Source organism: Heloderma suspectum, chromosome 4 (assembly GCF_057233095.1).
Source record: "Heloderma suspectum isolate Gila_16-S chromosome 4, 16-S_ref, whole genome shotgun sequence".
NCBI lineage: Eukaryota > Metazoa > Chordata > Lepidosauria > Squamata > Helodermatidae > Heloderma > Heloderma suspectum.
The window spans coordinates 241,338,681-241,352,193 of NC_139461.1; the positions used below are offsets into that span (position 1 = coordinate 241,338,681).

Consider the following 13,513-nt stretch of genomic DNA (forward strand, 5'->3'; position numbering starts at 1 on the left):
CCAATGGCCACACTAGCTGGGGATGATGGAAGTTGTAGTCTAGCACATCTGAAGAGCACCCGGTTGAGGAGGGGTGGTTTAGTGCCTGATTTTCCCTCCCTGATCATTTCTGAGACCAATATTCTCATCTGTTTGTTCAGGTGCAAGTTCTCAAGTTCCTCAGCACACTCGCCCAGAAGGAAGACATGCTGTACGACATCATGAATTGTCGGGTAAGGGCTATCCTTGTATCTGTACAAGGAAGCTTTGCATTGTATGGGGACAGGGAGTATCAGAGAGGTTGGCTTGGAAAGTGTGGTGTAGTGGTTAGAGCCAGTGTGGTGTAGTGGTTATAGAGGGTTGGACTGGGGAGACCTGGGTTCAAGTCCCCACTCAGCCATGAAGCTCAGTGGGTGACTTCAGGCCAGTCACTGGCCCTTGGCCTAACATACCTCACAAGGTGGTTGTGAGGATAAAATGGAAAGGAGAAGGATTGTGTACATTGCCTTGGGCTCCTTGGAGGAAAAAGCAGGATATACGTGTAACAAATAGATAAATAAATGTGTTCTAGCTAAAGGGATTAATTAAACATGGATATATACATACATACGTGCAGCTATGGAGGAAATTCTGGCTAAGCTGAATCCAGTAAGTCATTCTGATGAACTGCAAAAGAGCCAGAATCTCTTCCTTTGAGGGCAAAGAGAGCAGGGAGGTAGGCATTTATTCCAACCACCCCTGTTTCTGCTCCTTTTTCACCGAACTCTTTGGAACTTTCATCTTCTTACAGGGATTAGGTCATCAATTTTCTCATCAGGATTATTGATTCCCCATACTGTGGAGCCTGCATAGCCTTGGCTCTTATGGAGGTTTCCCACGTTGGACAGGCTTTGCAGCTGCCACACTTTTAGCATGCTCCAAACAATCTGGTCCCAGAATAAGACCCCTTAACAAGACCCAGTTTCATATAGATTCTGATGTGCGTTGAGTACAACACCCTGCCCCCCTCCACACACACATGCTCCGTACTGAGGGGGAAATTGGCCACTTTTTATCTTTAAAAGATAAAAACCTTTACTCTCTCATTTGGAGAACCAGCTGAGAAAGGCAAGAACTGTTGGAAAACTAAAAGCATGTTTTCCCCAGCTGGCCTGGGAGCAGGACACAGCAGGTGTCCTTGGAATCACCAGCCAGACTCATTTAGCGTGCCCACGTGACTGAAGCATGCACAGCAGTAGCTTATGGAGTTCGGCGTTCCATAAGAGGTCCAACTGTGGGCTAGAAATCCATGCGGCCTTGGAACCGTTGGATCTGTTTTTGTCACCCAGTTGTCCTCCCACTGATCTGCCCCACCGCTGGGATGGATTCTATTGTCAAGAGAACGAGATGGGGAGGGGGCGTTCTTCTGATTCACTTGCATTGCACCATTCCAGAACTCTGCCTTTTGATGCATGGAGGTCAAAGCCAGAATACCTCTTGGTGGACAAAGCAGAGAATGGCACTACCATTGGTGCCCCCTGCCAGGTTCTCTACTCCATTCCCTACAGCATCTCCGGCAGCAGAGACTGGGAGGGTGGCCATGTGTCCTGGTCTTGCAGAGGATCGTCCACTGCCATCTGAAGGGCTGTCAGATGACAGTCCTTTGTGTGAAGGGTTGCCCAGTCCACATCCTTCAAGTTGCCCATCAGCAGCCAGCGCTTGGAGAGCAGACTGAGCAGGCACTCAGGTCACCTAGTCACAGCCTTCCCCCATCATGGTGGGATGTATTGTATTTCTATTTAAATTACAGGAAATGCGCACCAATGCCTATAAATTAACATACGCAAATGTTATGCAAATTGGTGTCCCCTTTTGTCCTCTTTTTTCTTTTGATGGTGCATTTCCTCTTGTTTTGGCAGTGCGTAAGTGACTGAGAGCAAGAGTTAGGTCTGCCATGAAAGTTTATCCACAGAATCATGTGTGTGTGGATGGCGGGGGGTTGGGGTGGAAGGAAGGAAGAAGAGCCCTGACTAAAGCCAGTTGTGGTTTCTCTCCCCAAGGCACCACCTCAGTTCCTGAACTTCATCCAGCCTTCTCTACCTACAAACCTGCTTTATGAGATGTTAGTCTTTGTGGAGCGGCTTAATGAGGGGCGCCTGTCTCCTCAGTACCAGTTGGTACAGTGGCAGTACACTGATCAGTCTGTTCATGAAATCCTCTTCGGTGACAACTCCCGCCTGTCCAACTGCTTGCTTGCTCTCATCATCCACCCAGAGGAGGAGATCCAGGTTCAGGCCTGTAAGGTCATACTCAGCCTCCGGCTTGACAAGGACGAGAGCAGGGTGGTCAGTGGACTCCCCTTTGGGGCTAACATAAGCGTCTACCCCCTTGAATCAACAAGAATTAGCCAGGTCACAGGCAGCACCCTTAGCAGCCAGCCTTTCACTCCCAGCACCCTCTCCTCCGGCACCATGGATGTCTCTGTTGACACCACCCTTGATAACAGTGGCCACAGCTTTCACCCACTCCAAGGCACTGATGAGACTGGTCACAGCTTCTATCCCCTTGAGAGAGCTGACCACAGCTTCCACCCCCTTGAGAACATCAGCGTTAACAGCAGTGGCCGTGTCCTTGATGACTCCAGGGGCAGCTTTCGTCCTCTTCCGGCTGATGGCTCAGATGATGGTGACAGCAGCATTTAAGGGGACAGTTTATAGATGAAAAAAAGACTAATAAATGAATTGACAAAGAGATGACACAACTGCTTGCTTGTCTCTGTGTCAGGAAAAAGTCTGATTTCATCTGACCATAGAAGTGCTCAGGAACTTAACTTCTACTTAAGCTGAAGAGCCCTTGCTTGATGGGTTTTAGAAGCTCAGTTCCCTTCCACCCACCCACTGCTCACTGATTATATATATATATATATATGTATGTTTCCCACTACAGTCATTAAAATCAATTACAATGGGCAAAAGCCAACATAAGTCCTACTTAGAGTAGACCCATTGAAATGAATGGGAGTTAAGGTAGTCATGACTAACTCAAGTCCCATTCACTTCAATGGGTCTACTCTAAATAGGACTTATATTGGATTTTACTTCAATTTAACACACAAAATCACCAAGTCTAAGCATGTTGCAATAAGTGATAAAGTGTCCAACTTTGGGGGGAAGGTCTGGATGGAGCTCGTTCTTCCCTCCCACAGCAGCTTATAACTTGTTATGTTATTCATGAACAAGATATTCCAAACCTTATTTATTTATTTATTTATTTATTACATTTCTATACCACCCATTAGCTGAAGCTCTCTTCTTTTTCCACTGTACCAGAGATGGTATATATGCTATTCATCAAGCTTTTGCTAAGAGGATCCTTGCAACTATTATCTGATGCATCTTGATCATGTGTTCTTTGCTACATATTCATAGTTTGCTCAGTGTGGCTGTCTGGGGCATGATGGGATTTGTGGAACTTTTTTTCTGTCTAAACATGCATAGGATTGCACCCTAAATATCTGTGGACCTGTATGCACAATAGTCTCTGAAGGGATACCTATGCTGGAATGCCTCTAGTTTTAAGTTAGAAACAATTAAGGCCATGCTAGAAGAATAGGAGAAGTTGCCTGGAAGGAAAGATCTGCTGTGGTACATGAGGAGTGTGCCTATAGACATCACAACTTGTAACTGCATGGTTCACATTAGATTAGCATTCCTCCAGACACCATGCAGGTGGACAAGGAGCCAATCATGTGTAGTATTTGGAGATCATGTGAGCTGAATGAGCTCATCTGATCCCTCAAAGAAACCCCATGCAGATGTGTTTTGAGCCATCTTGAAGCCATGAATTCTTCAAATGGCTGCAATGGCAGATCCTTGTTCTCTTTCGCATATGTAGGATTCATGCGAGAGCTGCTAACACTTAGGACTTCCCTTCCCTAAAATTATGCGATTTGCATTGGAATTATATGTTCCATAACAGTATATCTTTAGCCCTTATAGTTCCAGAGAAGATGTTGCATAGCAGATTGCAGTAGGCGTTCTGTCACTTCAGAGACCAAAAAGCACACACACACACAAATGAAATCCAATGGCAATCCATTTTTAAGTCATACTTGGGGGCCTATTGTTGTTGTTGCTGTAATTTTGGGCAATTGGTGAGCCTTCTGCCTCTATGCCTCTACAGCAGGGGTGGTAAAAGTGTGACCATCCAGATGTTGGTGGACTGCAACTCCCATAAGCCCTAGCCAACATAGTCTATGGTGAGGGATCATGGGAACTGCAATGTAACTACATCTGGAGAGCCACACGTTCTTTATCCTTGCTCAACAGCAGCAACCTGGCACCCTCCAATTGTGTTGGATTACACTTCCCATAATTCCTAGCCATTGGCTATGCTGGCTGGGTATTATGGGAGTTGTAGCCTAACATATCTGGAAGCTGCCAAGTTGGGGAAGGCTGCTGAATGAATGCTAATACATTTATTTATCACACATACCTCTTTGTACTGCACACCTGGAATTGTATGGAAATCCTCCCAATATACATCAGGATTCCCATTGGATGAGTGCTATGACAGGGAAAGCAGCTAGTTCAGGGGTGGGGAACCTGTGGCCCACCAGGACTTGTTGGACTATAACCTCCATCAGCATGGCCAATGGTCAAGGATGATGGTAGCTGTGGTTCAACAACATCTGGAGGACCACAGATTCTCCACCCTTGGGCTACTTTCGCATGCTGGCTGTCAGAGAACTCCTGGGGGAAATTTAAGGATCCCAGTTCCTATAACCAGAACATAAACTGGCCATGAGCTAAGCCCTTTGAATCTGTATTTGCCCAGAAAAAGGAAGATGTTCAAAGTAGATGAGACTCATTTTGTCTACATTTGTTATGTGCCTGTCCAGGTTAGATGCAAAGAACTAGTTATTTATTCTGTGGGTAAGGGAGGAGGGCCATAGGAGTATGGGGGAAAAGTTGTCTGAGCAAATAATTCTCTTATGTACACATTATGTGTTGCACTATACTTTGACATGCAGAATTAGTTGGACCTAGTCAGGAATCACTCTGGTCCTCTAACTCTCTCCTGGTGCCCTCTAGATAGTTTGAACTACAACTCCCAGCATTTCTGGCCTTTGGCTATGCTGGCTGGGACTGATGGGAGTTGAAGTCCAAAACATATGGAGGACACCAGATTGGGGAAGGCTGAGTTAGAACCATGTATTTCTGATGTCCCTGGATAAAAAGTGAAGGGAGATAACTTGATCTGTTGACTGGCTTTGCACTCTGATATTAAGCTGTGCCATTGGTCTAGTAGGGAGTATTCTCCCTGGTTTAGATGGAGAAGGAGAAGTGCATAACTCTTGAAACTCATCTTAGATGAGCTTAGCTGAACTCTCTGCTTCCCAAGTTAAGACATTCCTGAATGCATCCGATGTTGCATCTTCCTCCCCAGTGGAGGCTGGTGGCTGCAGTGTCTGTGGGGTAGTGGATCCACTCTGAGTTTCAGTCAGAACCAGTCAGAACTCTAAAGGAGCCTGATGTAGTTTTTTTCTCTTCTCATTCAGTTCAGCATGACATATTAGGTCCAGACCTGTTACCTAAAACAAGGCAGGGCCAAAGATAGCTGAGAGGGTGGCACTGTAGAGGCTGGTGGCTCCAATGTCTGTGGACTGGTTAATCTGCTCTGGGTTTCAGACAGAACCAGTCAGATCTCTAAAGGAGCTATCTAAGGTGTGAAGAGAATGTGAGAATCTGGAGAATGCCAGGTTGAGGAAGACTGATCTAGATGAGGTCTAGAAGACTGGTCTAGATGAGGAAAAATAAAGCTCAAGATGCTTTTCAGTAAAATGATGGGGTTCATGGGACTGAATGAACAAGTTTGAAAGTGTGGATATGCAGTGCTGAATTGATGTATACAGATACTTTGAGAAAGTGGCAAGAGTAAGAACGTATGGATTTTTGATAAATCCGTTCCATCTGTATTTCGTGGATTGTCAGGTGTCTTTTATTCCGTCATCTACTCATTGATGGAATCAGATTTGTTTAACCAGAATGTTATTCTACTTGCGCAAATTTGCATTAGTGCTTAATTTAACTTTAAGTTAAATAACTCAATAACTTAATAACTTTCACCCCCCCCAGTGAAAAATGTTCCAGAAGCCTGCGGGATCTGCATGATTCAGAAAAACGTATCCACAGGTCATTTCATAGAACTCCAAACTCATTTGAATCCATTGCCTATTTCTCCAACATCCCTAGGCAAGAGTATGGTATATGCCTATGGCAAGTAAGGGTTTTTAGCAGGTTTTATGAGGCATATGTTGGGAAGTATTTGCCATTTATACAAATCAATGCATACATGAAAAAGAAAAGAAGGACAGTAATGATTTGTTTGGAAATTTAAAATGGGAATTTTTTTGCCATGGAAGTGATATCAGCTAATGGAAGGAGTAGAGGAGAATGCATACATCTTTAATAATTTTCCTCATTGACTTTGGATTCTCTTCGCTGGGTCTTTGCAGATGCCAAAGTCCGTGTTGGTGACACTCCCCACAATTGTCCAGTCAGTGTCACAAATTAAGCCATTCTGACAGGGACACCTGTAGTAAACGCCATACATGTGCTGGAAGAGATGGAGGGCTAGATCAGAACCAGAGTAAGTGCTAAATGTGCGGTTTCTCCTCCATTCTACCAGTCTAACAAGGCTCGGACGGTAGCTTGTGTACGCTATTCCAAGCTATGGGCCCTCCCAAAAGTAACCACCTCATTTCTTTCCCCTAATACCGACTATCTTGTATAAAATCCTTCTAACTTCTTAACACCCCCAGAATTCGTTATTTTATTTCATCTGATACCATTACATTCTACTGCACTTCCGTAAGCATCTCGCACATTGAGCATTGCAATTCCTTTCCTCCTCTTATAGCACAATCCTACACACGTCTCCTCAGAAGCGGCTCTCGTTGAATTCAGTGGGGCCAACTCCCAGGAAAGTGGCTATAGATTGCAGGCATTAGGTTGCATCCAAGGCTGTCATAGCGCTAGTGCTCATGATGTTGCGCCACTGTTGGTGTGATAGCATCGGATATTGGCCTTAGGTGGCAATCCCATACAGAACTGTCTGGTAGTAAGGCCCATGGAACTCAGTAGGACATACATCCAAGTAGACTGCATAGGACTGCAGCCTTAAATCCATTTCCTCTGCCCTCCTGCTAACTGAACCTTCACTGCCCATCATTCTGATCACATTACGTCTCTCTGCTCCTCCCTCCACTGGTTTCCCTTGTCTTGTCCAATGCTCTTCTCAATGGTATTAACTACTTTACAATATGTGTAGTAACAAGACAAAGAATATGATTGCTGTCAGGACCATCAGATGGCAAGTTTGTACTAAACCATAAGAAATGCCGTCTACCTTCTTGGAACACTCCTGGTTCTCAGCCGATTTATCAGCACAACGAGCCAGACTTAACCCATTCTGTCTGTGACAGCAACGACTTCTGCACTGGACACTTTGCAAACACAGTTCTCCATTTTTCTAGAAGGAAAGCATAGTTAAATCAGATGCAAGCAACCAGATAAATCTTCACGTCCGCTGCTCCTCTCACTCTCAGACTGATGTATATGATCTTTTTATATGCTAAAAATGCCACAGGTAATGTTTAATTTTGGGATGCAATGGTCAGCCTTGCAAATGTCCCCCAAACATATCATAATATCACCTGTCAATATCAGAGCATATCACCTCCTGGCTCCATCCACCCTTGGGAGATTAGCTAAATTCATCTGCATAATTCTGTCAGTTACATTACAGTCATTACACCTATTTTTCATATAGGATAATTGAGGCTGAGAGGGACTTCTGGTTTTATGCACTTTGGTGCTCCCATGGGTGCAACTAGGTAAGTTTAGAGCCTGGGCTTAATGCTCTTACAAGCGTGTGTGCGTGCTTTAGAAGGCCATGTGTATAACTTCAGGTGTGAAGCACACAATTAACATTCCTCTTCTCTTCCCCCACCCCTTGCCACTATCCCATGCTTTAGAAGTGCTTCTACATTCCTGATACATAAGAGAGAGAAAAATGTTTGCTAACTCTGCATTATTATTACTATGACTTATGATTATGATTTCTCTGTGCTTCTATACACTAACTCAACTCCGATTGAACCCAAGGGGATGCTCCAAGCACCTCTGTATCTCTATGGGTCCTCCTCCTTGTCCTCCTCGTCCTCCTCAATACTTAGTTATGTCAGGCTGTGATCTCAGTGCTGGACAGTAGCTCTGAATGTAAGGGGATGCTGTAGCATCTCTATGTCTTCCTCCACCACCACAGACATATACCCCCGTGGCATGGGTATGTGGATGTGCCCTCCAGGCTGGCTGGCTGTGTTTGCTTCCTGCCTCAGTTAAAGAGTCTCAGGACAATCGTCTGTCTTATTTTTGAAGTTCAAGGTGACCGCCTTGCATGGGTGGTTTTTCTCTTCAAACAGTACATTGCTGTAGTACTACAGCTGCAGGAGAGTGGTTCAGTCTCCAGTTTCAAGTCCCGATGAGTAATGCACTGTTACTCCTTTCCCCCTACCCTTTGGCATGTAGAGAGTTTTCTTTCTGTATCTGCTTTTCATTTGCTCTTGCTGTTTGCCCCAGGGCAGTCAAGCCCCAGTCACCCCTCACAGTCTTCCCCTATTACAGAATATGCCCTCTTGGCGGGCTTGACTTTGGTTTGTCTCTGCCACCGCTGTTCCATATGCCCTGGTGGGCAAGGCAATGTTGATTTGTTATTCCTTTTCCTTTTCTTTCTTCCTTCCTTTATTACAAAAAGAAATATATAATCAAGCATTTTTTGAAGCAACCAGCATACGCTCTTGGAGCTGGCATTACCGCAGTTGCGTGTACCACACTCGCCCATCAGTAGCTCCTTGTAGAAGGACTTAAAGTGTACTCATTCAATCTAAGTGACCAAAGCATGAGAATAAGTATACTATGCCTTGGTGGGCAAGGCATTGTTGAACTGTTTCTGGCCCCAGGCTGCTCTTCCCTGACATGCCCTGGTGGGCAAGGCATTGTTGATTCGTTTGCGGCCCCAGCCAGCTCTTCCGTATAGAATATGAGGTCGGCACCCATTGCCATCTATTAGCTCTAGACCTACCACAGGTCCCACCTGGCAGAGTTGCTGTGTCTTCCTGCCTCTGCCAGAATACCACTGACAGCCTGCGGTCATCGGAGATCACCAACTGCATCTTTAAAGTTTAAACTGGATAACAAGGTGCACTTGCTACACTCTCAGTTCCTTCAGTTCACTTGCATCATTTTTTTAAATTAAGAAATGTCTGAAATTTGGCAGGTGTGGTGTGGCTAATTTTTAAAAATTGAAATATAAAATAAATATAAAATATTTATTTTGTGTGTGCTAGGGGGGGAAAAGCACATTACTACAAAAACAAACTACTCTGCCAGCCTGCCTGCCTGCCAGGTAATGTGTCTATTCAGCTACAGAGGGGCTGAGCCTGTGATTCTTCTGAATAAGGGTTGTTTGCACTTCAAAGAAACCTACAGCAGCAATTAGGGATGAGTGACCTCCACTTCAACACACCTAACTTAGTTATTCTCCCTGCTGAGTTTGGTCTGAGTTTCTGGTAACAGCCCATTTCACCTGCACGTAGCGCAAAAACTCTTGGCCAAACTGTCTGAAATATGGCAGGTGGGATCCCCTCCAGGGGTGGGGGTGGTCAGGATTCCCTAAATGTCATGCAATTCTGTGAAGGCAGTGGAAAGTTACAGCTCTTTGCTTTGAGAGTTTTTGTGGAACAAATCAAATTTCACCTGCATCTAGTGCAAAAACTCCTGGCCCAAACTGTCTGAAATATGGCAGGTGGGATCCCCTCCGGGGGGCTGAGAGCTCCCCAGATGTCATGTCTGTATCATGAAAACTGAAAAAGTTATGGCTGTTTGCATTTTCCCATGCAAGTCAATAGGAAAATGTCAAAAACAAGTGATTCGGATGTCTGACTCTCCCCTCGGATTCAGATCCTAGTAGAAGAGGATGGGGTCTGAATCAGTCCGAAGCAAACTGGGTCTGCTTCAGAAGGTCCAAAGCAGCATCCGAAGTGAAGCAGCGGCCCCATGCACAGGCCTAGCAAACATAATAAAATGAGCATCTGTACATGTCCAGCTGGACAGCATCTGACTAGAGAATGTTTTTTGAAATAAAAAGGAAGGATGCTGTGGTGAGTGGCATCAGTCTTGCTGGGTCAGGGCGATGTGCTGAGATCTGTTTGCTGCTGCTCCCGTCTCCTACCACTCTCTGGGTGGTCATCCCACCTACCAGCTGTGGGGCCCTGGACATAAGCCCCGAAGTCCAGCCTTAGCTGCACCACTGGGTGCCCTGACAGCTCCCCACTGGTCCCACACCCACCATGAGTGAGCTCTCCCTTGCCTTCCTCTGAACATAAGACTCAGACCCCAGCTGCTCTGAAATGCAAGCAAGCTTTTCTTAAGCCATTACTAGCTGCTGTTTCCTCTGTAGGGGACCACCATAGCGGACTCCATCCCAGATACAGAGCCTTTTGGATGGGAGTGTTTAAGTAGAAAGGGACTGCCATCTCTGTAGAGGTGGGACCACTTTGTAGGATATCTAATAAGGGCCACACTACACATAATGCTAATCATGTAGCTGATCCTGATAGTATTATTTACCCTAGTGTAACTGCACATGGTCCTGATTTGGATCAGGACCAGCATGCATCAGGAGGGGAGGATTAAACCTCCAGCCCATTTCCCCCTGAAATGCCTGCCCTCCTTGGGGAGGTTTATAAAAGAAAAAAGTCTCAATTCAAGTCAATGGAGACTTTTTTCTTTTCTTAACCCCCTGGCCCCCCTCACACACACAGAGGATGGATGGGAAGGAATTATGGGGAAAAGTGGGTGGAGGAAGAAAGTTTTAATCCTCCCCTCCTGGTGTGTCTTGGTCCTGATTCGAATTGGGGCCACATCCAGTTAAGCTAGAGTAAAACAAAAGACAATCCTCAGCTACATGCTAGGCTATTAGTGTATTGTGTTGTTTGGCTCTAAGATGGTATCACAGATTGTATGGGGTGAGGAAAATATGTAGAATAAATACGGCAAAATTAATAAAAGAACACAAGCTTCTAGCCCTCATTAGACTAATTGACTAGAAGTATTAGACTACCCTCTGACATCCCTTCGGCAAATGCCCTGTATTGATACAAGCTGAAAAACTCCAGTTGCCCACAGACTTTTGGCACTATCACACAGTCAAGGCTTGTCAGTTCCCCCTCCACCAGTTGGATTGTTTTATGGGTTCTCTTTGCCTTTTCTGGAGAATTCCTACTATGAAATCTTACCCACATTGTTTGTTTAGTTTCCCCCTCTGCTAGGACAGACATTCGCAAATGGTGCTTCACCCTCCATCTGTCTTGCTGGCAGAGGGAATTCTCAGACAAAAGGATGAGGAGAAAGACTAGCTTAACAGAGCCCTGCAAAATTAGGGTAGTATTCATGGCTGATTCTCCGGGGCAATATGGAGAAGCCAAAAACATTGTAGTGGACAAAGCCAGCTAATAAAGCTGTGCCTAAGCAGGGACTTGAACCCAGACCTCATAGGTCCAAATCCAGCACCATCCACTGAATAGAGAGTATCACTGTAGGAATGTACGGATTGTGTAAAATCCATTCCATCTGTGTTTCAGAGATTGACAGGTGCCTTTCATTCTATCATCTGCTCATCGACAGAATCAGATTTTTTTTGTTTCTGAATTTGTGCAAATGCACATTTGTGCAAATTTGCATGTGCAAAAATGAGCATCCCCCCTAGTGTGCATTTTCATGCTTTAGCCTATGGGGGAAATGCACATTTTTGGCTGGTTTTTAATATTTTCTGTATTTTTCTACAACAAAGAAAACTGGTCTACAAGTCTGCAGAATCTGCCCAACAGGGAGAAAACCAGTCTGCTGTCATAAAAATCTGAACTCCTTTGGTTCGGTTGTGGATTTCTCCGACATCCCTAATCACTGGCCCTTTGAGGACTTATATTTAAGTAATATAAGGTTGATTCAGTAGTACTCGCCTCCTTTCCAACTTTCCTTTCTTAATAATGCCCTTGCTTGAAATTCCAGACATCTAGTTTTATGGACACATTTGCCAAGAATTGGACTCTCAGGTGCCATAGACTTGTGCTCAATTTCCTTTGACAAGAAATGGGAATCTATCTCCCTGTTGCATAGGCTGATACCAAAATTATCCTGGTTTCACAGATATTTTGATCCCCCCCATTCCATAGAGATTACACTGTTATATAGAATAACAGATTACACTGTTGTTCTATAGTGAACTGGAATGACTTAGTCATCTCTGAAATAAACCCTGAATAGGATCATATGCTGGAATCAAATGAAGTGTGTGAAGAATTGCCTGTAACAGCCTTTTATTATAATAGAACCAGGTGACAATCCCAATACCAGCAAAGATACCATGAGTGCCAGACAGCAAATCCCCTTCATCAGTGTTGCCCCTGGAAAGGGTACAAAAATATTACCCAGTGCCCTCTTACCAGATTGAAGATGAGCCCTTCCGTCAGGGCAAGTGTGAGCAGCAGCAAAACCCAAACTCTACACATTGGTACTTAGTAGACAGCGAGTCGATCTGATGCTCTTAGGAGGAGAATACAGAACTACTGGTGTTGTTGCAGACTTATATAACATGGCACCAAAGCCACATGAATCCTTCCTTCCAATCAAATGTGAATATGTGTCCCCATGATGGTGACATTCTATCAGGAGCAAAAAAACAAAACAAAACAAGCCATAGAAGAGTGAACTGTTAGAAAAGCTGGAGACTTAGACTGCAAGCCTATGTACACTTACTTGAAGAAAGTCCCACTGAACTCATTGGAACTTACTTCTGAGTAAATGTGTGCAAGATCAGAGTGTAAGGACCATACCACATGACAAAATTAGTATGGAGACTAGGTGGGTTAAGTGGGGTGGATATGGGCTGCATCAAGCATATGGTGCAATAGTTCTATGGTTGCTTGCAACTCAGTCCACAATTATCACATTGCAGCAAAGCTGCTGAAAACAAACTCACCTGGATAGCAGAATGAGGACATTCTGTTCTGACACACAACGCACCAGAGTGCAAAGCAAAGTCATGAGGACACCTGTTCTGACCCATAAAGCACCAGAGAAGCAGAACTAGTGATATGAAATTTTCCTGATAACCTCCATTAGCCCAGGGGTTCCTGGGTCACTGGATGTCAGTAGCATTTTAAGCTGCATTTTCTATGAAGAGAATATATCACTGAAATTACAGAAAAGTGGCTAAATTTGGAAGTTGTCCAAATCCTTGTAGAGACATCTGCCAACTATAGGCTACAATGCACCCTCCAGGGTTCTTGAAAATTGCAAGTGTAAGGCAGACACAGTTCGCTTGTAACAACAACCCAGAGTATGGCTTGAGCATGGGTTGTCATTGAATTGTGGGTTGTTGAGTCATGGGTTGTTGTTGAATTGTGAGTTGTCTTTACATGTGAACCCTGCAC

At 44.7% G+C, this 13,513-nt stretch overlaps 2 protein-coding genes across 2 annotated transcripts in view; one reads left to right on the forward strand and one right to left on the reverse strand.

Moving 5' to 3' along the window:
• Positions 1–2,717, forward strand: part of LOC146348367 (armadillo repeat-containing protein 12-like) — a 67,200-nt gene extending 64,483 nt beyond the window's left edge. Inside the window, exons 5-6 of the mRNA XM_084852943.1 lie at positions 141–212; positions 2,019–2,717. Of these exons, the coding sequence (XP_084709069.1) occupies positions 141–212; positions 2,019–2,660 (714 nt within the window). The 3' untranslated portion in view covers positions 2,661–2,717. The remainder of the gene's footprint in view (positions 1–140; positions 213–2,018) is intronic.
• A 523-nt stretch (positions 2,718–3,240) lies between these two features.
• On the reverse strand, positions 3,241–12,639 carry CLPS (colipase). The gene is made up of 3 exons (XM_084852945.1): positions 12,524–12,639; positions 7,369–7,491; positions 3,241–6,576 (listed from the first exon to the last, which is right to left on the reverse strand). The coding sequence occupies exons 1-3, from the start codon at positions 12,587–12,589 to the stop codon at positions 6,439–6,441; spliced, it is 327 nt and encodes a 108-aa protein (XP_084709071.1). The 5' UTR covers positions 12,590–12,639; the 3' UTR covers positions 3,241–6,438.
• Positions 12,640–13,513: the final 874 nt, after the last annotated feature.

Bases quoted from the DNA above. Each gene is read 5' to 3' on its own strand.
- CLPS (XM_084852945.1), bottom strand. From the start codon at position 12,589: ATGTGTAGAGTTTGGGTTTTGCTGCTGCTCACACTTGCCCTGACGGAA. The intron at 7,492-12,523 runs GTAAGAGGGCAC...CTTTCCTTCTAG, and splicing joins AAGGGCTCATCTTCAATCTG to AAAAATGGAGAACTGTGTTT. The intron at 6,577-7,368 runs GTAGACGGCATT...CATCTCTTCCAG, and splicing joins ACCAGGAGTGTTCCAAGAAG to CACATGTATGGCGTTTACTA.